Source organism: Coregonus lavaretus (genome assembly GCF_964263955.1).
Source record: "Coregonus lavaretus genome assembly, chromosome: 36".
NCBI classification, from domain to species: domain Eukaryota; kingdom Metazoa; phylum Chordata; class Actinopteri; order Salmoniformes; family Salmonidae; genus Coregonus; species Coregonus lavaretus.
Window position 1 is genome coordinate 7,481,495 of NC_140023.1, and position 27,605 is coordinate 7,509,099.

A 27,605-nucleotide genomic window follows, 5' to 3' on the forward strand; every position below is an offset into this window, starting at 1 on the left:
AGGTGCAACAGGCAGAAAAAGACGTGTGTTCACTTCCAGGTTGGCACAGTGACACTTCCAGCGTCAACGTGGAGCCGCCCACACCTGGCCGCAGTGTGAGCTCAGACCTGCTAGACCGCCAGGAAAATAGGTACACAAAACTAAATTATTCCATCACAGTTATGGATTAAGGATAAATACACTTTCATGTAAATCTACAACTGGGATTTAATATCTTCGCTTCAGTCTTTCTGCCTTCGTCACAATTTAATCAGTCAATTTGATACCAACCCCATCCTATTCTCAATCTAACTCTTTATCTTAGTCAATGTTGATCTCAATCTGAATCGTAATCCTAAACCATTAATCTGAGTTTTAATCTAAATCTCAAATGTACCCTTTTTCCTAATCTCTCCCCACAGCCAGGAGAACTCCAGTGACTCCATCACCTCTTCCTCTAGAGGGGAGCCAGGGAGGTCTAGGCACAATGGCGATCACACGGAGCTACCACCTCAGGACGGGTCACTTCCTGTACCGCAGGACTCAGCCAACGGAAGAACTGGACATGGGAAGGAAGAAGGCACACTTGTGTCTGAGAAGAAAGTCCAGGTAAATACAAAGATTATGTAAGATACTATACTGTAAGTGTTTTGGTAGAATGTGTGTCTACTACAGTGAATACTGCTCATCAGGTACATCACTGTTGTTTCATTTTTACAGTGAACCATGAAGTGGATGTCTATACTTTCAAATCAACTGTAAATTTAACTGGACCTTTTTTTCCCAGAAGTGCCATTGTTTATTATTATAGAAGAACTTTGGGATTGTGTGACGCAAAAAATATTCTCTCCCACCTACGTATTTTCTGTTCCCATCCCTTTCTCACTGTCTGTAATGTTGCTTAACTGCATTCTTCAGCAGCGTTTTAGTGAGTCCGGTTCTGACGAGGAACGGACCGTCACCACCAGGGTGTTTCGGCGCCGGGTCATTCTTAAGGTACCCTGCTGAGACTGGGTGAAGGTTTGGTTTAGGTTGGCGATAGATAGTTCATCTGACTTTGCCTCCTGGTGTGCAGTGGACTGGTGTGGCTTAACTGACAGCAAGCAGTGGGAGAAAAAGGAAACGTCTGAAGTTTGTGTACGGTGTGTGTACAGTGTTTGAATGGTGTGTGTGCGAGCGTGTTAGTGTGTCCTGGCCTGGTAACCTGCTTTCATGGCTTGACTTTAATCAAGGAAAATGTTGTGTCTCACTGTTGCCTCTGTGATGCCATTTAAAGGGACACGTCACTTTCATTTTGATATTGCTTGACTCAACAACTTTTGGGGAATTCAAAGATATTCTCTCTCCTCTAGAGGTTTGCTTGCAGTTTGATGGTGCTGGTGCTGCAAAGTGTGTTAGTGGTTTGCTGTTACACTGGCTGAGGTGACTTTGGACCAAATATGATTGTAGTTCTAACCATGAGCACTTACAGGGAGAACAGGCAAAGAATATTCCAGGCGAATCAGTGACAGAAGAACAGTTTACCGATGAAGACGGTAACATCATCACTAGAAAAGTAACTATCTGCCACTGCCTTCACTCTGATTCACCCGTCTTCCTAAAAACACACCTATGAATTATCATACCCACCTCCTGTAAACTCTCCTCCCAAAACGACCTAAACCCTCTCCCCTTGTGTTTGTGCGTGTATCTCGGTCATACTCTCTCCTTCTTGACCATGATCACTATCTCCGCCCCATTTCCCAGGTCATCAGAAAGGTCATCCGGCGCGTGTCCACGCCCACGCCTGACGACCAGGGCGGGGACAGGGGGAGTTTGGACCGAGGAGACCCCTGGCCCTGCCCTTTCTTACTGGAGGAGGAGTTAGAGGTTGGCATGACGACGGAATAGGCTGCATAGAGGGTTGCCCCAGGGGTGTTCTAGGGTTCTGAGCCTGAACAGACTCTAGGGCACATGCCTCTAGAATTCTGTGTGCTTTCACTTCATGGTATCCTGCTAACTGTGTATAATGCTAACATTTGCTTCTGTGGTGGGGTTTACTGCTTTCAGGTTGCTATTGTTACAACATCTCACATGTTGCTTATCTCTGGTCTAGCTGCACTCGGGTTGCTGTTTCAGGTTGCTGTGTTGGGTTACTGCTTGTCAGGATGCCTCAGGATGGGGTTCTGAGATTTGCTTTGCCTCACTCGTATGTGTGTGTGTTGCAGCAAGGAGATGGAGCTAAAAGCAGGAAGAAGGAGGAGAGGAGGTCGGGAGAAAAGAAGCTTCAATCGTAGGGGTAGCTGTGCTCCACCAGGTACTTTACCAAGTAAAGTGCTTTACTCCCCCCACTTCTCTAATACACTTGTAATTTTTTATACCCCACACTGTTCAGTGGTGTGCTCAATATTTTATGTTCCATTCCATATACATGTCTAAACCTGGTGCAGCTCTGCTCCATTTCACTATACTTGTTCTGTTTTCTTCTGCACTGTTCTCCACTCTGATTAATGTACTTCATTCTACTCCTAACAGTACACACAAGCAGACCTCTTGTCTGTTTTGATTCTGGCTGCGTTTTGTCCTTTGTCAGCTGTGTGGGTGGGTGACTAGTCACAAAGGGTACATGGATGATGCTTAAAACACACATCAGCGTATATTGTCACACAGACACTCTCTCTAACTCTCTGTTTGTCCATTAAATCACCCCACAGGCCAGTTTATAGACTACCATTGTGTGGGAATTACATTACAAAGAGAGGTGGCTATCTGATTGGTTACTGTTAATCCCTGTAAGGTGTTGTGAACTATATGCATCAATAAATTATTCAGTTTAAGCAAACCTGAATAAAAAGAGTAGTGGCACTCTATAATGAACTATGGCTCAACTGGTGGTTTCCATGACAACCATGGTGACCATTACAACCCGTAGCCCAGAGACCTCTTGATGCTCTCTAGCGTCGTCGAGTGATTGCTCCCGTAGATTTGTGGGTGGCTTGCAAAATTGAACTTGTAAAAGTCAGTAAACTGAATTAGTAAAACTAAGGGACCCATAAGCATTAGTGGATGCATGGGCTATGTCCTCTATAATGGCTCCCTTCTTTCAAACTCAACAGCTGCCCAAAATGCTGCCAATATCTGATATGTTGTCATCTTTTCTTAATTTTCAGGTGTGCAGGAATTATTCTCATCTGTTTCCAGGGCAGAAAGTTGCAAACTGAAAAACTCAAGAAATTTCAGCCAGGACTTGACCCGTCTGATTTCAATATGAGCATATAAAACTCACTCCCTGTCAATTGAGGGACCTGGAAGGTTCTCACCATGGAATCTGAATTCTAATTGTATGGCTCTCACTTCCTGTGGTCTATGGACCAGGAGAATTCTGCTTCCTGTTTGTGACTCGTAACGTGCCATTGGTGTGAGAGCTTTTGAGGAGCATTGTGGTGACAATAAAAAGGACTCCATCACAGAAAAACTACAGGTGCAACTGAACATATACTTACCTGTGACCAAAGATGGCACAAAAGCTCAATTCTAGTAGTAGGAGAAAGAAAATCAACAAAATTACACAAAAACTAGAGGAACACTTCTGATCCACCTCCAACACTCGCCTTATAGTTTTGTCTTGGACCCATAAATGTCAGGTTGTAAATTGCTGTGGGTTTTGTTTTCCTTTTTAAAACTGAAAATAACACAAGGCTTTTTCCTGTATATAAATTACAATGTGTACAATTAAAAAATTATGAGTTACAGGATGATAATGCACAGGAGAGAACTTTACAAGTGCTTTCAAAATTATTATCAAAATGGTTCCACTTTTAAGGAAGATTTGAGTGTAACTTCACATGTTCTTGTATAATTCATTATTTTAGCAGGTATAATGTTTGTATATGAAAAAAGCTGGTTAGATTTTACAGAGGAAATTTCCAGAAAATCTTCTGCGAATTTCAGTGATTCCTAAAAAGGGGATGTATTTAATTCTGCAAAAGCAGAGTACTCATATTTTCATGCATGCCGTTCACATTATTTTAAGTACAATTTTTACAAGTTTGCAAACACTGTATTAAAATGAGAATTAAAACCCTTAACCTGTGTACACATATAGATAGCCCTTGCATTTGTCACCAGTTTTATATTTGAAATGAAAAAAATACCATAAAAGCATTTATTGTGTCTGGAACGAGGAACAGTATGAAGAAAATTAGTTCTATAGCTTCTTGAGGGTTTAATGTAGCCTACCGTTTGTCTATGTAAAACTGAACGGCAGCTTCTGCAGGCATTAGCATAAATGCTACGAGAAAGAAGTTATCTGAATGTATATTCTAGTAGACTGGCTCGCTGTAAAAGTAGAACTGTATTCTGTGTATTGGCTATAAGGTGTAGAGGTCTCTGTACGCTGTAAGACTGTTTGTAATCATTTTAGCAGTGTGTCATTTGGTTTATAAAGGCTGCTGTGGTTTTAAAGAAAAGGTGTCATTTCCTTTTGGGTTTTGGTGAAGTATTTCCTTAAATTTAATCTACTCACATAAAGACACATAAGACATTATTTGATTGTAGCTCTTAATAGAAAATGTATGACAAAAACACTGGATGGTCAAAACGATTATTTAAGCATCAAATTAATTGTGTTGAACTCTGAAATTGTGTGATCTTTCTAGGCTTGAGAATCTGTATGCAGTGTCTAACTAGCATTCATTTGATAGCTCATTGGCGATTACTTTGCGTTAGATCTTCTCTTTGTATTGGTTTGACTAGAGGCCCATGTAGTTAAAGTGTGGTGTTATTCTGGTGTAAAGGCTCAGATTTAGTGTGATGATGATGTTTATGCTGTGGACATGACAACCATGTAAAGGACTGATTTTCCTTTTTTGACAAGTGAAGTCATTTAGGGTATTGTATCATATCTCCTATCCTACATGTCAATCAGGAGGTAGAGGTTAATTTGATCAATTTTGTTTGATATGTGTTTTCACCTGAGCTAATTTTTCGATGTACAATTCTTACTAACAGAGTGAAGCCATTGAAATGTAACTATTCTAGCACTTTGGTTATTCAAGGTCTTCTTTTGGAGGTTATAGCAGCAATGACGCCACCACAATGTTTCAATTTAAAAAAACGAAATAACAAAATAAAAATGCATTTATTTTGCAATCAGTTGTTTCTGTTTTATCTTTGTGTTTGTTTATGTGATGTTGAATCTCTTATGTTTGTAAGAAATTCCAATGGATTGGGAAATGTCTAGGCTAAGGGATAAAAGAGGTTGGCAGATACCTGTGATGTAATATATGACTGAACAATCAGCCGGACACAAGAAGAGGTAGTACATCAATAATAACAAAATAAAATTTTCAAGAAATGAAATCTTCTATAAAGTGTCTTTCTAAGCCCCTTTAATACAACAACCACAGTAAAAACCTGATTTTAGCACATTCATGATCCTTTTAAAGAAGTTAGCATAAATGCAGAAAAATATCAAAAATCAGTAGCTAAGCCAGAGATGAACATGTTTTTCTCATAAATTATCATAGCCTTGGCTAGGTGGGGTGGATTCTCAGGCTATAGTATTTTCAGATCTACAAAACCCAAGAAGCCATCAAGAAGTGTCTATTCTATAGGGACAGGCTGGAGGGAGTTTCCACCATTGTTAAATCCATGCGAGAAAGTGTGGCAGTGCACACTTTGGGAGAAGGGTTTTTATTATATTTTTATTTTATTAACCTTTATTTAACTAGGCAAATCAGTTAAGAACAAATTCTTATTTATAATGACGGCCTACCAAAAGGCAAAAGGCCTCCTGTGGTGATGGGGGCTGGGATAAAAAATGAAATATAAAATATAGGACAAAACACACATCATGACAAGAGAGACACCACAACACTACATAAAGAGAGACCTAAGACAACCACATAGCATGGCAGCAACACATGACAACACAACATGGTAGCAACACAACATGGCATCAGCACAAAACATGGTACAAACATTATTGGGCACAGACAACAGCACAAAGGGCAGAAGGTAGAGACAACAATACATCACGCGAAGCAGCCACAACTGTCAGTAAGAGTAAGAGTCAGTAAGAGTGTCCATGATTGAGTCTTTGAATGAAGATACAGAGATGTAACTGTCCAGTTTGGGTGGAGAATAAGGACTAGGAGTTGATTGAAAATGTTGTCCCAGACGTGACTGGTAAGGAGATATAAGGGGTCATTTTTAATACTGCAGAAACATATTGTTCATGCATTTCGTTAGACTACTGTTGGATAAAGCTAAACATCAACGGTTTTGGTTTTCCCCTGTAATATTGTCCACTTAATTGCAATATACAAAACTTTTACTTTTCTTTATCTCTTTTCTGTATCCTATGGCATCAATGAGCATTGGCACAAAATAGGACAGCGCTATCTCCACAAGGTGACGCTATTTTAACACGCGTGTGGTTGAAACCTGGACCAAGGTCACACCAAAGATATTTATAACTAACCAAGATAGTTCATCTGTGTCGTTTTCAATGGGAGCAAATTACGCATAGTGGGCAGAACAAGCAAGTAGGTTGTCAGAGCCTAGCACGAGCTAGCTAACGAAATCCTATTGGTGCGTTCTACCATGTATTTGCATTTTTCCGTTAGGGAACGACTTCCCTGTGAAGTGCGCGTGTGCAGCAACTCAATTCGCCCTTGCACTCCTTGTAAACAACGCAATAAAAAAAGTGGTCACGTCTACAAAATGTAGTGTACTCTGTTCGTAACATATTTTAGTTTTGGGAACAGAAAACTGTATTGAAATCGGGCTTTTGTTCGATGGGAAAATCAGCAGACACTCCGCCCAGTTCCATCTCGCTCCATACTCGCACTGCCGGCCACTGGGCTTCATCTCCTCACCATATTTGGTGGGGAGTGGAAATTCCAATCTGATGCTTCAGATTTATACATCCGGTGAAACATCTTGCTCCATGTTCTGTCTTTGGTCACACCACACGGAATGTTCGTAGGCTGCTGCACTACAAACACTGCAGCTGCCGTCTCCTTCACACTGTCGCACACAGCCATGGCGGACAGTGCAAGCGAGAGCGACACCGACGGAGCAGGGAGTAGCTCGGCTACCCCGATGTCATCCTCCGCCTCAAATTCGAGCAAGCCGGGAGTAGTCATTTCACAGTTTCGATTAGAGGAGTTAACCAACCGACTAGCCTCACTACAACAGGAGAACAAAGTTCTTAAAATTGAGCTAGAGACGTTCAAACTCAAGTGCAAGGCGCTACAGGAGGAGAATCGGGATCTGCGTAAAGCTAGCGTCACCATTGTGAGTCTGTTGTTTTTTTGTTGGTTAGCCTAACTAGTTAGCTAACATTAGCTACATTCAAACAATGCATCTAGACAAGCACGTTAAACATACGAATTTGCAACTAGGTTAGCAAACTAACGTTAATTAACTAACTAGTAGCGAAATAAAGGCAACGAACGTAGCTATGCCTGTTAAGAAGCTAGCATTAGCTAGCTAACTTAACGTTAGCTTAGAGAGCTGGCGTAGCTAGTTGGTAAACCTAAATGTTAGCTAGCCCGTTATGTTTTGGTGTTGTTAGTTAGCCAATGCCTGGTTCATTTGCTAACACCAATCGTTCAATTTGAACAGTGGTGACCAAGAAGTTGACGTTTGTATCTAACGTTAGCTAGCTAACTAGATAATGTAAGCCATGTCATCTTGTTACGAGATGGAAAACGTGTAACGTTAGCTAGCAGTGTTTTTTTTTATTCATTGAATCCTTTGAGGCTTGGTGTTTCCGTTGTTCTTTTTGTGCTTAACTGTAACGTTACAGCTACCGCTTGACACAACTGTTGAATTTATAATAAATCATGACATACAGTAGCTATATTTTAGTCTAGTCCAACAACACCTACTCTGCCTGTCCAAGGCATCGGTATGATTGGCATGGTTTTGATTTCCTTTCTCCTTGTCCCCCCCGCCCCCCACTAACTGCTTCCTCTCCAGCTGACACAGACCTTCAATGCAGCAAACCTGCACCATGTTATTCCTTGTTTTTGCACAGATACTACTGCAGTGTCAATAAAAAATGTTTAAGTATAGGAATACCATATTTTAGCACATATTTTAGCACAGAGACAGCTGTGAGTTCAGCTGAGCAGTGTGGTAGAGGTTGACATTAGAATGGCAAAGACAAATCACTTAATATGTTGTTGCCATTGTTAACCATTCCAACATTTTTGAAGCATCTCTTAACACAATTAAGACATGTTGTATTCCGTGAGCCATCTTGTTGTGAATGCTGCACTCATCTTTTCTGTAAATGTTTCCCTCTTTCTCTGTGACTGCAGCAAGCCAGGGCTGAGCAGGAGGAGGAGTTCATCAGCAACACCCTGTTCAAGAAGATCCAGGCCCTGCAGAAAGAGAAGGAGACCCTCGCTGTCAACTATGAGAAAGAGGAGGAATTTCTCACTAATGAACTGTCAAGAAAACTCATGCAAGTAAGTGACAGCCGGAAGCCGGAAGAGAACTGGCTCTGGGGCACTTGACTTATGCCAAGTATTTGTCGCAGAGTCAAAATCTAAGGATTTGTGTTTGGGGTGGAGCGCATAACAGCAGTAATGGTTCTTGCCTTAAGTTATTTTATTAACCGACTTCATCGCTTCTCTAAATTACTCTTGACTGACTCCTCCTATTCCTGGGTTAGGCTATTTGGTCTCTTTTGCAACTGACCCACATGTTGCCTCATGGCCACTATGAGCTGTTGACCTTTTGTAGTACTAACTAATGGTTTGATGTGTAAAGAAGAACAATGAATCTCACTGGACCACTCGTGTTTTACCAGACCCTTGTTAAAGTTCAAACAGTCTGGAGGCTCTTGTTATTTCTACTTCTATACTTTAGTGTCGACAGACGCTCCCCCCCCCCCCCCATAGTGTCGCTATGAAATGGTAATTGTGGTAGTCATGTCTGTGGTAAGGAGACACTTCTGTAAACATGGAGACTTGTCTGACATACTTTTTTCCGTACATTTCTTCAAAGGCATTTCAGGTAAGTGGCCTGCACCAGTCTAGACTAACGCTAATGTGAATTTGTACTGGAAACCCTGTTCTACTACACGCCAGGCTTCAACAGTAAATGGTTCATAATATTAGTATTTTCAGTGGTATAGGCTACTACTACTATAAGGAGTGGGCCACCTATACCCTAGATGTCCTGTATCCACCTTCAGACACAGGTCTCTGTGACGCTGCCCATTTCTAAACTGTTGTGAGGCTTCATAAATCACATTTATCTTCAAACAAAACTCTTAGCTCTTGTTAGTAAGTAAGATGTTATGCATAGCAGTTAAATACCAGAGGGTTTTTACGCTCATTTAAGAGAATGTTGTCACTTGCTGTGGTCTGAAGCTGTTGATCATCACTGAGAAAGTTGGCTGCACAACTCCAGTCTGTTGTGGTGTTTCTATAACGGTCTGTGCCCCGAGAACAGAGGAACGTGAATGTAGTGAGGTTAGACTGTCAAAATGGACTCTAGCACTCAACTAAAATAGCTCAACCCCCTGTTTCTTTCTTAATTGTCCTATGTTTTATTTTGACCTGATTATTAGTCAGTGTTGGTTAGATATTAGTCACACAATAGTCTCATTTTTTAACAAGCTATGTGCCACACCATTTTTATTGGTAGATGGTCAAAGGTGGTTGCTTTTGGCAATATCTAGCTGCACCGCCGCCATTTCACAACACATTCTTCTCCAGATCACAATAATTTTAGACAAGCAGCACCAACCTATTACCACCTCTATAAAAAAGACCTATCAACATGTAACCACAGTGTTTTTAACGCAAATCTTTTCATTAGATGCAATTAGTCACATTGATTTCTCCTCCCACAGTTACAACATGAGAAGGCTGAGTTGGAACAGCACTTGGAGCAGGAGCAGGAGTTCCAGGTCAACAAACTGATGAAGAAGATCAAGAAAATGGAGAATGACACAATATCAAAGCAGCTCACCTTGGAGCAGGTACAGTGACATAATGGAACTATGTGAAATGACATTGGCAGTGTCTGAATACCCATACTTGCATTCTAAATAGTAGGTTTGGGCGGTATCCATATTGTCGTACCTTCATACCGACCTTGTGCCATACTGGGATATTTGGTAATACTGGCACTGAACACAGGGGGTGCTATTCAAACCCCACTGAGCCTCTGTAATCCAAAGGTTAGCAATCAAATCAAATTGTATTGGTCACATGCGCCGAATACAACAGGTGCAGACATTACAGTGAAATGCTTACTTACAGCCCTTAACCAACAGTGCATTTATTTTAAACAAAAAAAGTAAAAATAAAACAACAACAAAAAAAAGTGTTGAGAAAAAAAAGAGCAGAAGTAAAATAAAGTGACAGTAGGGAGGCTATATATACAGGGGGGTACCGTTGCAGAGTCAATGTGCGGGGGCACCGGCTAGTTGAGGTAGTTGAGGTAATATGTACATGTGGGTAGAGTTAAAGTGACTATGCATAAATACTTAACAGAGTAGCAGCAGCGTAAAAAGGATGGGGTGGGGGGGCAGTGCAAATAGTCCGGGTAGCCATGATTAGCTGTTCAGGAGTCTTATGGCTTGGGGGTAGAAGCTGTTGAGAAGTCTTTTGGACCTAGACTTGGCACTCCGGTACCGCTTGCCGTGCGGTAGCAGAGAGAACAGTCTATGACTAGGGTGGCTGGAGTCTTTGACAATGCTAACAAGTACGTGTGAAATCCCATAGAAAATGCTAACTAAATGCTAACGGTCGCGTTGCAAACATTTTATACAGTCTCTGACCTAAACTATTTGCAGGACAGACATCCCAGCTCATAAAGTTATATAAGTAACTCAAAATTGCTACACAGTTTGCTGCATGCACAAAACAAATATTAAACAGCAAGGCTCTTGATCCAGGAGGGGATTCTCTGTGTTTACCAAGCGAAGCTTGATTTTGGAAGAAGCTAACCACTTAGCTAGATAGCTAGCTACCTACTAAATTAGCAAACCAAATGCACAACTGCTGAGCATTTAGCACATCTTAGACAGTTAACTTAATAGATATAAGGCATCTAGCTGGAAAACATTTAGTTGTGAATTCCATACTGTAACTAGATCACCTGACGCGTGCTGCACAACAGTGAGTGACTGGCTGTCTCGTCATTTTGTGCTTGTAAACAAACACCACGTGACAGGGGACTACCGCTAAGCTTCATAATAAAAAAATTGTGATTTGTGAAATTAAGAACGTGATCTTTTTTATCTCCTAATGTATTGCACAAGTTAATTGCAGTATTTACTTCAAAAGTAGCAACAAATATTCACATGTATTTAAAAAAACTTAAAATGCATTTCAATAGTGACAATACTGTTGAAACAATACTGAACAAAAATATAAACGCAACATGCAACAATTTCAACGATTTTACTGAGTTACAGTTCATATAAAGAAATCAGTCAGTTTAAATAAGTTTATTAGGCCATAATCTATGGATTTCACATGACTGGGCAGGGGCGCAGCTATGGGTAGGCCTTGGGAGCCAGGCCGAGGCAATCGGAATACCGGTATGTTTTTCCCCACAAAAGGGCTTTATTACAGACAGAAATACTCCAGTTTCATCAGCTGTCCGGGTGAATGGTCTCAGACGATCCTGCAGGTGAAGAAGCTGGATGTGGCGGTCCTGGGCTGGCGTGGTTACACGTGCACGGTCTGCAGTTGTGAGGCCGGTTGGACATACTGCCAAATTCTCTAAAACAAAGTTGGAGGCGGCTTATGGTAGAGAAATGAACATTCAATTCTGGCAACAGCTCTGGTGGACATTCCTGCAGTCAGCATGCCAATTGCCCGCTCCCTGAAAACTTGAGACATCTGTGGCATTGTGTTGTGTGACAAAACTGCACATTTTAGAGTGGCCTTTTATTGTCCCCAGCACAAGGTGCACCTGTGTAATGATCATGCTGTTTAATAAGCTTCTTGATATGCCAAACCTGTCAGGTGGATGGATTCTCTTGGCAAAGGAGAAATGCTCACTAACAGAGTTGTAAACACATTTTTGAGAGAAATACGATTTTTGTGCCCATGGAACATTTGATCTCGGCTCATGAAACATGGGACCAACACTTTACATGTTGCATTTATATTTTTGTTCAGTATAGTAGAAGATAATCGTTTTTGACAACAGCTGTTAATCCGTTATGGTGAAGCGCTGTACCAAAATTACCAAATGGTGGGAATCAACGTAATTGCACATTAGATGACGCATTCTCAGTATGGATGAGCTTAGTATGTTATTTTTTTCCTTACTGCATTCGATTTTACTAAACAGTATGTTCTAAATAGTATGTAGTACAATTAGTACACAGTATGCCGTTTTAGTAAGTGGTAGGCAAGACAGATTTCAGACACAGCCATTGTCTTGGTGCAGCTGAGTCTCTTCTGAGGACATCATGTCGGCACTGCCACTTAAGAGCAGGTGCATTACCATGATGGGAGTGTAGAATTTTGTGTGTGTGGGTGCGCATTTCTTTGTTTAAGATAAGACGTTCTCAAGCTGAATATCTCTTTGATGTGTTCCCTTCCTTTCCAGCTAAGGCGTGAGAAGATTGACCTCGAAAACACATTAGAGCAAGAACAAGAGGCTCTTGTCAATAGACTGTGGAAGCGCATGGACAAATTGGAGGCAGAGAAAAGGTAGGCTTTTATTCTGTATTAACCATATATTCCTTAGGAGTAGTATGTGCAGATCTAAAGAAACCAAGGTGCTGGATTCTGTGAACAGTTGAAAGTAAACCAAATTAACCTTCACACTGTTGTATGCTCTCTAGTGATTCTCTTTATTAGGACAGTAGGAATAACATATACAATGGTTATCTGTTGACTTTACCCAGTGTTGATTAATTGGAGCTCACTTGTCTTTGACAGAATCCTCCAGGAGAAGTTGGACCAGCCTGTGTCTGCTCCTCCCTCCCCCAGGGATGTTTCCATGGAGATTGACTCTCCGGAGAACATGATGCGGCATATCCGCTTCCTGAAGAACGAGGTGGAGAGGCTGAAGAAGAGCCTCCGCACCACCGAGCTGCAGCGTGAGTTTCAAAGGCCAATGGTCAACAGTGAATTCATCATGACGTGACCTGGTTACGTAGAACCCATAAAACTAGATAAAGTAGACTTTGCCACATTTCTGAAAATATTTGGTGCTGAAGAAGGCTTTCCTATGGTTTTGCTGTAGATTTACAGTCAGTTATTTGCGGAACTTATGTGTTTTGTTCAGATTCAGTGTTTAATAGTCACATGTACAGGGTTGCAGGTGTGATTGCAGGGTACAGTAAAAATCTTAGGCTCCAACATGCAAGTCTAAGTTAAATAAAATAATGAAAATGGTAATAAAAAATGACAATAGAAATGGCACTAAATACATAACAAGTAAAGACTTGAGGGGGTGGGGGGGAATGACCATAGGGGGAGCAGCATGACCATTGAGGGGGTGTGGGGACCAAGTGAAAAAAAAAAAAAAAAAAAGGTATAATAAAATCTATATTAACACCTGCAACAGTGATGAATGTCGTTGGGGTGGGGGCAGAGTAAAAGTCTGTTGGGTGGGGGGAAAATGTCCATAGTGGGAGTAGCAGGGGAGCAGCTACTGGTGGCTATTCAGCAGCCTGATGGTCTGAGGGTAGAAACTATTGGCCAGTCTTCCAGTTTTTGACATGATGCTGAACTGCCCGCATCTTAGTGATGGAGTTGGCGGTGGAGTTGCCGTACCACTTGATCTTAGAACAACAGTGGTAGTAGGTCACGGTAGAGTACTCCTCTTTTTACAGATGCATGTTCAATTTGGGAACGATGGTAATATTATCACTCAAACAGATGTGGACACGCACAGTTTCCCCCTCAGAACAAACACACACTCGCGTTTCCCACAGCAGGTTCCAAGTAGACCACAACCAAGCTCTTTTTCAATCACTCAATATTATCTCTGCGCAGATCTGTCATTTCTTCCCAAATATCCTTAACCTCAATTTAACTTTCTCAGTGAAACCTAACTCTGTCTTAGTAGTTGACCGGTCCAATTCAGCCAGTCTCGGAAATCCTAGACCTAGGGCAGCGGCATGGAACATTGTTTACATTATGGGAGGCAACCTGTTGGCCGAGGGCAGGGGTCGGCAACAGGCCAAAACTGGCCAGCAAGTGATTCTTTTTTTTGCCCCTCCCCCCTCCTATTGCTGGGCTTAGTTGTGGTACATTTTCCTTGTACAAATTATTATAATTGTGATCCGGCCCCCTGACCATCCGCTCCAACAAATATCGACCCGCAACTGAATCTAGTTGCATACCCCTGGCTTAGGGCAGTGTTTCCCAACTCCAGTTCTCGAGGATGCTCAACAGTACACATTTTTGTTGTAGCCCTGGGCAAACGCACCTGATTCAACTTGTCAACTAATCATCAAGACCTCAATTAGTTGATTCAGGTGAGTTTGTCCGGGGCAACAACAACAAATGTGTGCTGTAGGGTGTACTGGAGGGCTGGAGTTGGGGAACACTGGCCTAGGCAGATGAGTTCAGCAGAAGGATGATCCCTGTTTATATATTTGGCCACTAGAGGGAGCTGTCATATCAATCTATTCTGTTCTATGCTCTTGGACCAAAATACTAACAAGCTGATGAAGTCATGGACTTAAATACCAAATGAACCTCTTATTAGAGACCAGACTTTACCTATTATATTTAGGTGCAATAGCTGCTGTACTACAGCAATAAAGAGCATTACAATACACCAAAGGGCTAAAGCAACTATTGAAGAGGTGTGTATCATAGACGAGTACTTTTGGAAAATACTGTTGCATCTTTGCTCTCAGAAAAATACATTGTTTTGTAATGACTCATTGCTGTTTAATGATGGTGAATTGGTTTTTGATTAAACTTTATTTGTCCGTCCCGTCCCAGACACAGAGAAGCGGGCCCAGTACATTGAGGAGGAGCGGCACATGCGTGAGGAGAACATCCGTCTGCAGAGGAAGCTGCAGAGAGAGATGGAGCGCCGCGAAGCCCTGTGTAGACAGCTGTCTGAGAGCGAGTCCAGTCTGGAGATGGATGACGAGAGGTAGACATGAAACAACAACCCACAAAACACTGTTCCAACTTCTCAATCTCCAACCAATGTTTAATCTCTACTCCACTGTCAGCCATGCATAACCAACCATCCAATAAACAACCCCACCCCACATTCTCACTTCCTCAATGTCACTCCAATCTAGTACTTTCTGTTTCAGACAGCAAATCATTGCTCAATGGTTTTGGGAGTGATATTTAGAGACAGAAGTTAATTGTCTAAACTATGTTATTTTCCCCTCTCAGGTACTTCAATGAGATGTCAGCTCAAGGCCTGCGAGCACGGACGGTGTCCAGTCCCATCCCATACACTCCTTCCCCCAGCTCCAGCCGACCCATATCACCTGGTAGGGTACAGTTACAGGAAGTCCATGGCCCACTTCCAACACCTCATACCCACTACACCCTGTTTTATGAATATCTATGTCACTGGGTGAAGGAAGAGAAAGGTCCATATCCATAAAGAGCACCTTTGACTCTGTATAATGTATTGTAATATGAAAAGGTGTATTCCGTTAATCATTAAGGAACATTGTATCTAGCTGTGTCTCAGGAACTCTCTGTTCCAGGTTGATAGATCCTTACTGATAATTGGGTGAATTTAAGGTCCCCTTGGTACAAGTCCTGTCTTGGTTACAAGATAGTTGCTTCTGTTGAACGTCAGGTCAACAGGTCTATCAAAATATGAAATCTATTCTTAAATTCAATTGTAAACAGATTTAGGCTATGCATGGGTTATCCCTTGAAATTAAATCCTATTTATATCCCTAATCCCTAACCACATTATTTTCCCTGAAAATGTCAGACTGCTTAAAGTTCTTGACAGTTTCTAATGTTAATACCAATTGAAGGAGTACGTTTGTTTGGGTGACATCCTTTCATTTAGCATTGTATCGAAACATAGTTATAGACGGTATTGTAAAAATCCATACACAATATATCGCCCAGCCCTACCTGCAACACCCAGGCTCCGTATACATCGCACCTCCTTAGCAACCGTGGTTTATGTTACCAGATCAGATGGAGTTGAAGGAAATCAGATTTGTAGCTAACGTTGATGTTTTTTAGTCCAGTAAATGTTTTCAGGTGTAGAATTAAGACTATGGAGCTCAAGTTCCAGTGGGCTGCAAGGCATGCCAGTCTTCAAAACATCTTAGCAGAGAATGTTTTTTGCAGTATTGACATTGTGGTACTTCATGATATTAACTGACAGAAAGGTTACAGTAATCACAGGCAGTAACTGCAGCCGCCTCTGAGGATTCCACCTTTTAGCACCCCTATTACATAACAACACTCTGAGACAAATCACATCCCGATTCTAGTGGATCTCCCTTTCCCCAAAGAGCAACATTTTACATTAAAGCTGCTCAAGAGCAGTAAGAATAAGGATGTTCCCAGGAATTACCAAAAAGAGGGTAATATGGTTTGATAAGAGTCCATCCTGGGCATTTGTTTCTGTTTAGCTATGACAGTCTGCAGTGCCAGGCAGCTGGAAACATTATGAGCTAGTGTTAGCATGGGCTGACTCAACCTTATGTGCCACTTTTCCAGCAAAGGTTGATATTTATCAAATTTGAACTTCACAGGAACGTGTGCTTATCTCTAGGCAAATCTCAGACCATATGTTGAGTTCCCCAACTGGTGGCCTGCGGGGCGAATTTGTTTCCATTTGGCCCCCTAAGTTTTCTGAGCATTTTCATTGTTGGACATAAGACTGTGACAACACCACGAAATCGTCTCCAAGTGATTTTAACTTTGGAAATCTGTTCCTAAGTATTCCCACGCATAATATAGAGCGACACATTTATACAAATGTAAGCAAGGGTTGAAATTAGGTTTAACTCAAATACTATATCAGTTTGGGCTTCTTGTGGTCAATTTGCGGTCTACGAAATGTAATTATATTCCGGCCCCAACCATCCCCTCAAGAAAAAAATCAGCCCGCGGCTGAATCTAGTTGATGATCCCTGTTCTAGTGGTTGAATTGTATTACAAGCAAACATTGTTCTTTTGGGTAAATGGAGGTCGGCATTTGACACACAGGAATTATGATAATGGTAGGCTAATAAAAACAAAACGTAGATGCATTTGCCTTTGGTAAGGAGATCTCATTGCAGCATTTAGCCTAATGTTTCTTTGACTTTTATTATATGGGCCTGAATAATCATATTTTCTGACATGACTGGTTTATTCCCACTACACAACAAATATTAGGCTACCATTTATCCATCGGTCATTCGATAGCCAAGCATGCTCCAAAGTAAATAGACCAGTACTGTGCCACAGGGTTTTTTATTTTGGGAGCACTTTGTGACTGAAAAAAATCTCCAAGATAATAATTGTTGTAATGATGAGGCTTCGATGTACCTTTGTTTCCGAGTGCCCTAGAGAAACAAGTGAGTACAGGTTCGTTAACGTCATGGTTGCAACATTACTACAGAGAGAACGTCTTGCTTCTAGCCCAACCAGGTCAAAACGTCTGGCCCTATAGCGGATCGCCGGGACCGCGTTTTACATTCATAAAGGCCACTCTAAAATGTGCAGTTTTGTCACACAACACAATGCCACAGATGTCTGAGGTTTTGAGGGATCGTGCAATTGGCATGCTGACTCCAGGAATGTCCACCAGAGCTGTTGCCAGATAATTTAAAGTTAATTTCTATACCATAAGCCGCCTTCAACTTCGTTTTAGTGAATTTGGCAGTACATCCAACCGGCCTCACAACCGCAGACCATGTGTAACCACGCCAGCCCAGGACCACATCCGGCTTCTTCACCTGCGGGATTGTCTTGAGACCAGCCACTCCGGACAGCTGATGAAACTGTGGGTTTGCCCAACCAAATAATTTCTAAACAAACTGTCAGAAACCCTCTAGGGAAGCTCATCTGCGTGCTCGTCGTCCTCACCAGGGTCTTGACCTGACTGCAGTTCGGCGTCGTAACCGACTTCAGTGGGCAAATGCTCGCCTTCGATGGCCTCTGGCACGCTGGAGAAGTGTGCTCTTCACGGATTAATCCCGGTTTCAACTGTACAGGGCAGATGGCAAGACAGTGTGTGTGGCATCTGTTCCATTTCTCGCCATTATCCAGCAGCTTCACACAGCCATTGAAGAGGAGTGGTACAACATTCCACAGGCCACAATCAACAGCCTGATCCACTCTATGCGAAGATGTGTCGAGCTGCATGAGGCGAATTTATAATGAATTTATTTCAATTGACTGATTTCCTTATATAAACTGTAACTCAGTAAAATCTTAGAAATTGTTGCATGTTGAGTTTTTATATTTTTGTTCAGTGTACATTTGGCCACACCTATTCTTGGCGCGAAGGCCAGGTATATCTATGCACGCTAAAGCGCGCGCGTTCACACATTAAACATGACGGAGAAACCGGACACATTCTCTGCAAACAAAGATGAGGAGGAAATGTACAGTAAACTGGTAAATGCAATTAAATCAACCAAAAGTTATTTATCACAAGTGTTGCGCAGTTTGTGAGCTCTCCAAACAATGTTTCGACTTGGAGAATGGTATGAATGTATATTATATTTAATGAATTATAAAAAAAAATTAAAAATCTGTAGCCAAACATTCTAAATTAATGGGGGAATATGTTGGCATTAACAGTAACTTCACTGATGAATATACATATACACTGCTCAAAAAAATTAAGGGAACACTTAAACAACACAATGTAACTCCAAGTCAATCACACTTCTGTGAAATCAAACTGTCCACTTAGGAAGCAACACTGATTGACAATAAATTTCACATGCTGTTGTGCAAATGGAATAGACAACAGGTGGAAATTATAGGCAATTAGCAAGACACCCCCAATAAAGGACTGGTTTTGCAGGTGGTGACCACAGACCACTTCTCAGTTCCTATGCTTCCTGGCTGATGTTTTGGTCACTTTTGAATGCTGGCGGTGCTTTCACTCTAGTGGTAGCATGAGACGGAGTCTACAACCCACACAAGTGGCTCAGGTAGTGCAGCTCATCCAGGATGGCACATCAATGCGAGCTGTGGCAAGAAGGTTTGCTGTGTCTGTCAGCGTAGTGTCCAGAGCATGGAGGCGCTACCAAGAGACAGGCCAGTACATCAGGAGACGTGGAGGAGGCCGTAGGAGGGCAACAACCCAGCAGCAGGACCGCTACCTCCGCCTTTGTGCAAGGAGGAGTAGGAGGAGCACTGCCAGAGCCCTGCAAAATGACCTCCAGCAGGCCACAAATATGCATGTGTCTGCTCAAACGGTCAGAAACAGACTCCATGAGGGTGGTATGAGGGCCTGACGTCCACAGGTGGGGGTTGTGCTTACAGCCCAACACCGTGCAGGACGTTTGGCATTTGCCAGAGAACACCAAGATTGGCAAATTCGCCACTGGCGCCCTGTGCGCTTCACAGATGAAAGCAGGTTCACACTGAGCACGTGACAGAGTCTGGAGACGCCGTGGAGAACGTTCTGCTGCCTGCAACATCCTCCAGCATGACCGGTTTGGCGGTGGGTCAGTCATGGTGTGGGGTGGCATTTCTTTGGGGGGCCGCACAGCCCTCCATGTGCTCGCCAGAGGTAGCCTGACTGCCATTAGGTACCGAGATGAGATCCTCAGACCCTTTTGTGAGACCATATGCTTGTGCGGTTGGCCCTGGGTTCCTCCTAATGCAAGACAATGCTAGACCTCATGTGGCTGGAGTGTGTCAGCAGTTCCTGCAAGAGGAAGGCATTGATGCTATGGACTGGCCCGCCCGTTCCCCAGACCTGAATCCAATTGAGCACATCTGGGACATCATGTCTCGCTCCATCCACCAACGCCACGTTGCACCACAGACTGTCCAGGAGTTGGCGGATGCTTTAGTCCAGGTCTGGGAGGAGATCCCTCAGGAGACCATCCGCCACCTCATCAGGAGCATGCCCAGGCGTTGTAGGGAGGTCATACAGGCACGTGGAGGCCACACACACTACTGAGCCTCATTTTGACTTGTTTTAAGGACATGACATCAAAGTTGGATCAGCCTGTAGTGTGGTTTTCCACTTTTAATGTTGAGGGTGACTCCAAATCCAGACCTCCATGGGTTGATAAATTTGATTTCCATTGATAATTTTTGTGTGATTTTGTTGTCAGCACATTCAACTATGTAAAGAAAAAAGTATTTAATAAGATTATTTCATTCATTCAGATCTAGTGTTCCCTTTATTTTTTTGAGCAGTGTATTTCACGGGGCATTGACACAATAAAAGAAATAGTGCGCACGAATTGGCGGTAGTCATTGCGCAATAGTGGAGCGAGACATGCCTATAGCACACACACCACACACACAATTTACATTTACGTCATTTAGCAGACGCTCCGGACACACCCCTCCCCTTATTCTGGTCTCGACATTATGCTTGAGACTCATGCCTCGCACATAAGCAGTAACCTCATAAACATTGTCAGGATGATGGAGTGGTCATTCTCCCTTCAACTGAAATCAGTAAGGTTCAGTATTTCTAACCACCCCCCTTAAACACACACACTACCCAAACTAATGGACATGCCAGGCAGAATGGCACATTCCAAACGAGCACTGGGTACATGATACATATTGACCAACATTTGGTGAATTTAGATTGGCGGAGCAAATAAAGGAACATCATAGCAGTTGCCCCGAGGCAGATTAACATTTTGCCCAGGCCCTAAACACTGTCCATTAGGGTTGGGCGATATTATGATAGCATCGTCTATTGATGATGGTTGACAGCCATCGTCGATGGTGACTAAATCGTGATGTAACAGATGATGGTTTAGCCTACTTAAACTTGACTGGTGCCCCGCAGTAAAGAACAGTCTCACATGGAGGGCAGCGCACAGCAGGGGCTTGAAGCTGTATTATAACGGACACTCCTTAACTATCTTGTGTTTAGCGGTTAACAAGAAACGTAGCCTGTATTCCCTTTTCTCCATTCGATAGATTATATAAATATGACGGAAGGCTATGCCTCATCGTTTTATGCATGGCTTTCTGCCGATCACATAATGAATATTATGGAGTTCCATCTCAGTTATTTGATTAGCCTAAAAACTTAAGATAGTCAGGCTTAAAATAATGAGAGAGAATAAACAATATCAATCTAATGACACGTTTAATCAAGTTTAAGCTTATTAAGAAAGAAATGATCCAGCCTGTAAAATCCCTCCAAGTGAGATTGAAAACCAAATGGCCAATAACCTATCCTATTTCCTCCTATTGGCCTATCATAAAAGCTTTAATACAAGTTAAAGTTATGAACAGTAGCTTATTTCCAAAATATTCTAGCATAAAGGTATTGTCCTAAAGTTGTGGCTTTCAAAAACAACAAGAATGAAAGTCTATACTCTATAGCATAGGCTATTCTCAATCACAGCTTTATGATGGATAAACAATATTTATTTGTCTATTATATGAGTCACTAGAGTATCAGAACGTTACTCATCAGACAGTTAGTGCTCCGTCACAGCGCACCACACACACACACACACACACAAATCTGCTTCATGCTGAAACAAAGTAGCTGGCTGGGGGGTCGCTGTGGCATGCACCCAATTTAGTAGTGTTCATATAGTGCCAGGTGTGGAAACCTGGTGAGTGCAGCAGCCCCAAATGTCCCATGAAATGTATTGATTGAAATGGCCATGCTGCAACATGGTCGACATGTCCCAACCAGCCTTTTTGTAATCCTTAAGTTTATGATGTTCCCCAGTCACATAGAGCCTCAACCTTACTTTACTCACATTCATACCATTTGCTTTTGACATTGAACAGAAAATACATGGAATTCATAAACATAAAACACATTGTAAACTAAATAACGTTTTCTCCTCTCCTCCAGGTCTGTCATACGGCAGTCACACAGTTGGGTTCACTCCCCCAGCCACCCTGTCCAGAGCCGCCATCGCTCACTTCAACGCCCCAGCCCTGCACGGCGTGGGAGTAAGTCTGCTCCGCTCCAATCAGACCACCAATGGGCATCTGAACCAGTTTGGTTTAATTCACAGTGCGCTTAATAGTGCTAATTAAATGTCTTATGAGATTTTAATCTAACCCCTAACATGGGCACTACACTGGGGCATCGCTAAAGCACAAGTTTTTTTTTTTTTTTACCTGCTACACTGGAAGAGTAACTTTTGGGCAGCGCAGCAGAGTGTGAGCCATCCTATTGTTCTTGGTTGTGAGCTGCTCGTTGAAATCTTGAAAATAGAACCAGATTGTAATTTTCACGCTGAGCAGGGCAAGCCTCTTGCGGCACCAGTATGCTAATGCCTTAAGTTTCATTGAAATTAATAGGAGCGTCTCACGATCGGCAAGTTACGCGTCTAGTGTAGCAGACCAGTAAGGGTGTTCTGTAGTGAATAGACCTAGTGTTTGGTTAGGGTGTTCGGAATTAGCTTTGAGGCATCAATTGCACCTTCTGAAATGATCAGGAATGTGAGCACTACTGCTGGTTATTTGGTGCCTCAGGATACATGAAACTTCAGTATCATAGATTATTTCTCATGGATTTTACCACCATGACACCACCAAGAAAATAAATGGGGTTGAAATGTAGATGGAGGGGTACCAGTTGTCCTCCAAAATGGCGCAGACGTCATTATCAGATGGCACTAACCCAAAATGCCCCGACTGTGGATATCATCGGAGTGTACATTGAACTGTGCGGAGATGTAGCGGTAGTTGATCTCCTACCAACACCATGGAGGAGGGCTGGGAGTATGTGTCCCATTAATCTTTATGGTGTGTTCATGTGTCTGATCTGGATCACATTGTCATTTGTTTGCTCCTGTGTCAGTCATTTGACATAACTAGCCTGTATGGTATTCCACCTATGACTAAATGAATCAAATGAGGTCTAATCGATAAACAAGAGCCAGGAGTCGGGCAGAGTCAGCACTTTTGTATGGCGTGTGTTCCCATACAATTTTGTCCAACTAGCATCCTTGTGCTTGTATTGATAAACCTATTTAATACTCCTATGATGAATAATGTAGACGCTCTCAAGTCCATTGATAAGGCTGTAGAATGCTCTTGATTTATACTGAACAAAAATATAAACGCAACAATTTCATTGATTTTACTGAGTTACGGTTCATATGAGGAAATCAGTCAATTGAAATAAATTCATTAGGCCCTAATCAATGGATTTCACATGACTGGGAATACAGATATGCATCTGTTGGTCACAGATACCTTTAAGAAAATGGGCCTCACAATGGACCTCAGGATCACAAGGTTTTTTTGTGCATTAAAATTGCCATCGATAAAATGCAATTGTGTTCGTTGTCCGTAGCTTATGCCTGCCCATGCCATAACCCCACCGCCTCCATGGGGCACTCTGTTCACAACGTTGGCATCAGCAAACCGCTCGCCCACATAACGCCATACACGTGGTCTGCAGTTGTAATGATCATGCTGTTTAATCAGCTTCTTGATATGCCACACCTGTCAGGTGGATGGATTATCTTGGCAAAGGAGAAATGCTCACTAACAGGGATGTAAACAAATTTGTGCACAAAATATGTTTATGGAACATTTCTGGTATCTTTTATTTCAGCTCATGAAACATGGGACCCACACTTTACCTTTTCTCACACCATTGGTAACAATCTTGTGGGACCTCCCTGCCTGTCTTTAAGTGTCCTTCCAGTGCCTGTGTTAAACTCAGCAGGTCCTCTCCCAGTGCCAGAAGGACCTGTTTGTGTCTGCCGTTCAACCGCTCTCATTACCACAGGCTTTAGGACATTCCATTCCCTCTCACCTTCCTGTTACCCCTTCCTATCCTGGTCACTGTGTCCCATCATCTGTTCCATTACTGCACAGACAGACCTGGGAGCAGGCTAGAGCAATATGGATTATTCATTGCAAATGGACACTAAAATATACAAATGGTCGGAGTACTGAGTAGAACATATTGTGATTACATCAGTGACTTTCTGCTGCTGACGCCTCCCTGCTCAATGTCAACATTGTCTCTGTAGAGTGAAGCCATTCCCTGTGGTTATGGAGACAGGTTAAGTAACATTGTTTCCCTGTGTCTGACTGGCTGCTGGGAGAAGTCACAGGAGTTCACCCTCCTCTCATCAGGTACCAGGAACACCCAAGTGTTGAAACCAGTTTCAGCTCGGTCAGGGGCTCAGAGAGATTAGTCTGTGTGAACTGAACACTCTGCTTATTTTTTTTCTCCAGCTGAAATTAGTTTTCGGTTTACTTGCGATCGCCCATAGGAAAAGTTACAAGCATTCTATTTCTTTTTTCTGAGTGTTTCCATGGTAACACTGAGTGCTCCAGAGATGAGCATGTCAGCGTGTGCCTCTGAAGTGTGTTGGGTTCTGGGTGGCAGCCATCATTACAGAGACCCTAGAGCTCATCAGCACTAAGTGGTGGTGACAGGGAGCTTCAGGCCAGCCACCCGGACACTCATCAAAGCCTGAGTCTATTCACCAGCGCCTAGTGTTTGTTTATGACTCGCCAATGCTCACACAAGAGGGTCACTGTTTACGGAAAAGTATTTGATGGTGTTCGATTTCAAATACCGTAAAACTTCAATTAATAGGCTGGGAGTTTATTTGCTTTAAATCGCTGTACACAGCAGGTGCTTATTAGAGACGGGCTGCTATTTCCTTAACACATACAGCTTTTGCTCATTTGCAAAGTTAATTGTTTAATTCCATCATTCACTTCCAGCATAAAAAAATCAATACAAATCCATTCCTGCACTGTTATCAATTGCACACTGTCACGTTTCTTTTGTCTTAGTATGCCTCTGTAAAACATTGTTTAAAAATTACAAAAACTTTTCCTTGACAGAATAATTATTCTTCTCTTTGACTGCATTTTTGGCAGTTCTTACTTAAGCCTCTAGAGGGAGATCAGCCGATTTCTGGGGGTCTGTACTCCCGAAGTTATTGACTGTTTTTGTGCTTGCAAGTTAGCTAGCCATTCTCTAGCAGTTTTCTTACTGGCGATTAAAAACTGATTGCCATTTTTTTCGAGTCATTATTTAATGTAACAAATCAAACCTCATAAATAATTAATGGTAACCTCGTTAACAATTCATTTAGAGCCAGCGTATATTTGAAACATGTTTTTATTTGCTGTATTGTGTGCAGTTGCCCAGCTATTAAAAAGGACAGGCTGCTATTTGAGACTGTTTTAATTGAAGTTTTATGGTACAAGCTTTTGAGAAGGGGTTATGCTTGCCTACGGAGCTGTGAGGGGAACGGCACCTCCTTACCTTCAGGCTCTGATCAGACCCTACACCCAAACGAGGGCACTACGTTAATCCACCTCTGGCCTGCTAGCTCCCCTACCTCTACGGAAGCACAGTTCCCGCTCAGCCCAGTCAAAGCTCTTCGCTGCTCTGGCACCCCAATGGTGGAATAAGCTCCCCCACGACGCCAGGACAGCGGAGTCACTGACCACCTTCCGGAGACACTTGAAACCCTACCTCTTTAAGGAATACCTGGAATAGTGTAACGTAATCCTTCTACCCCCCTACCCCACCCCCCCCCCATAAAAAAAGAAAAAAGAAAAGTGGTTGTCCCACTGGCTATCATAATTTGTAAATCACTCTGGATCAGAGCGTCTGCTAAATGATGTAAATGTTATTTTGAATGAGAATTGACTTTAACTGAGAATGTTTCTCATCTCCATCTGTCTTGCCTCTTTTCTTTGAAACAGAGGCCCTCCCCGAGAAGAAGCAACAGCCCCGACAAATTCAAACGTCCGACACCACCGCCCTCCCCCAACACGCACTCAGGGGCGCTCCCTCCGCCGGCCCAGCCGATGGTCCAGTCCATGTCTTCTCCGGCAGCTATGTCGCAGCATGCGGCACATCCCCCCTCCCAGCCTTAACATGTGTGCTATTACATGCTACGCTACTTCGACAACGAGGGAGTTGAAACCCCACAGAGCAAGTTTCTATGAGCTGGCAGAGGACCTGAAGCAACACAGGACGTTCTATGAGGAATTGACTGACTTTAACAGCGCTTCTGGGATATGTAGGCCCATATCTGTTCACCTTGTCTTGTACATTTGTTTTTTGCTTAGAACTTTCGCCGATTGGAATTGTTATTGTGGCGCTGATGACCAACACGTATGGTAACAACGTCTGTAGTGGTGTTTGTGGGAAGGGTGTGTTGGATCCCTTCCATGTCTACAATACCACATTTCAACTGCAGTAATGTGCACCCCCCACCCCCTTGTTTAAAAGCAATTTAAGCAGTTGCATCCCAGTAAGAATCACTTAAGTCAGTAAGATGTGTTGTAAAAGAAAGCTAAACTTTAGGAGTTACCCAGATATAGGGCATTGATTATCAGCAGGAGCTAGCGCAAATGTTTTTTTGTTTTTTACTGAAAGAATTTTAATGCCACACTGCTCGTCAAAAAAAGACACAACAAGGAAGATGGACACTGGTACAGAAACCACAGATAAATGTTGCCTTTTGAGGTGTTAAAATGTAGTCTGAGGTGTTACAATATATGTAGTCATGTACTTGTTTCTCTCTCGCTCTCGTGTAGTTCTAAAAGCTTCTATCATCCATATGGATATTCCTCATCAGAAAAAAACATAATGCTCTTTACACTAAGTATACTGCTATAACATTCTAAATGAATGGTACTGTTGAACTACATTTCTATGTATGATTAAAAGCTCTTGAAGATTATTCTGATTTGAGTGTGTTTGTTTTGCACTTCGTTTTTTGCAATATGTGGCATCTCTTGACTGTTGGTCATGTTTTCAGTTTTACTGGAGGTTGTTGTGTATACAGGTAACTGCCAAAATAATGGAAACGCTTGAGTAAATGAGGAATGTTGAAAGCACGTGCTTCAACACAGGTGTGGTTCCTGAATTAATTAAGCAATTAACATCCTATCATGCTTAGGGTCATGTATAAAAATGCTGGGTAGGCCATTATTTTGGCTACCATGGCTATGCCCCCATAGGATGTAAATGCCTCCATCCACAGGGCACGAGTGGTCACTGGATGGTTTGATGAGAATGAAAACGATGTAAACCATATGCCATGGCCGTCTCAGTCACTAGATTTCAACCCAATTGAACACTTCTAGGGAGATTCCGGAGTGGTGCCTGAGACGGCGTTTTCCACCACCATCAACAAAAGACCAAACTATGGAATTTCTTGTGGAAGAATGGTGTCGCATCCCTCCAGTAGAGTTCCAGACCCATTGAAGCTGTTCTGGCTCGTGGTGGCCCAACGCCCTATTAACACACGTTATGTTGGTGTTTCCTTTATTTTGGCAGTTACCTGTACACAGTGTAGAAAACATTAAGGACATCTTCCTAATATTGAGTCGCACACCTCCCTTTTTCCCTCAGAACAGCCTCGATTCATTGGGGCATGGACTCTACAAGGTGTCAAAAGTGTTCCACAGGGATGATGGCCCCTGTTGACTCCAATGTTTCCCACAGTTGTGTCAAGTTGGCTGGATGTCCTTTGGGTGGTGGACCATTCTTGATACACACAGGAAACTGTTGAGCGTGAAAAACCC

At 42.5% G+C, this 27,605-nt stretch overlaps 2 protein-coding genes across 2 annotated transcripts in view; both read left to right on the forward strand.

Annotated features, from left to right (window-relative positions):
* The window catches only part of LOC311110847 (ankyrin-3-like), a 43,041-nt gene extending 37,932 nt beyond the window's left edge, over positions 1-5,109 (forward strand). The window contains exons 27-33 of the mRNA XM_084153439.1: positions 40-130; positions 402-588; positions 901-975; positions 1,451-1,534; positions 1,726-1,848; positions 2,187-2,275; positions 3,129-5,109. Coding sequence (XP_084009565.1) covers positions 40-130; positions 402-588; positions 901-975; positions 1,451-1,534; positions 1,726-1,848; positions 2,187-2,255 — 629 coding nt within the window. The 3' untranslated portion in view covers positions 2,256-2,275; positions 3,129-5,109. The remainder of the gene's footprint in view (positions 1-39; positions 131-401; positions 589-900; positions 976-1,450; positions 1,535-1,725; positions 1,849-2,186; positions 2,276-3,128) is intronic.
* A 1,859-nt stretch (positions 5,110-6,968) lies between these two features.
* Positions 6,969-26,758, forward strand: LOC311110971 (coiled-coil domain-containing protein 6-like). The gene is made up of 9 exons (XM_084153628.1): positions 6,969-7,260; positions 8,292-8,441; positions 9,836-9,964; positions 12,556-12,659; positions 12,891-13,051; positions 14,913-15,069; positions 15,324-15,424; positions 21,928-22,028; positions 25,773-26,758. Exons 1-9 carry the CDS (start codon positions 7,006-7,008, stop codon positions 25,944-25,946), a joined length of 1,332 nt encoding a protein of 443 aa, XP_084009754.1. The 5' UTR covers positions 6,969-7,005; the 3' UTR covers positions 25,947-26,758.
* The last annotated feature ends 847 nt before the right edge of the window (positions 26,759-27,605 follow it).

What these genes read in the sequence shown, in the direction of transcription:
- LOC311110971 (XM_084153628.1), top strand. Translation starts at nt 7,006, where the DNA reads ATGGCGGACAGTGCAAGCGAGAGCGACACCGACGGAGCAGGGAGTAGC. An exon ending in CCGCACCACCGAGCTGCAGC is followed by an intron (nt 13,052 to 14,912) that starts GTGAGTTTCAAA and finishes GTCCCGTCCCAG; the next exon opens with ACACAGAGAAGCGGGCCCAG. An exon ending in CAGCCCTGCACGGCGTGGGA is followed by an intron (nt 22,029 to 25,772) that starts GTAAGTCTGCTC and finishes TCTTTGAAACAG; the next exon opens with AGGCCCTCCCCGAGAAGAAG.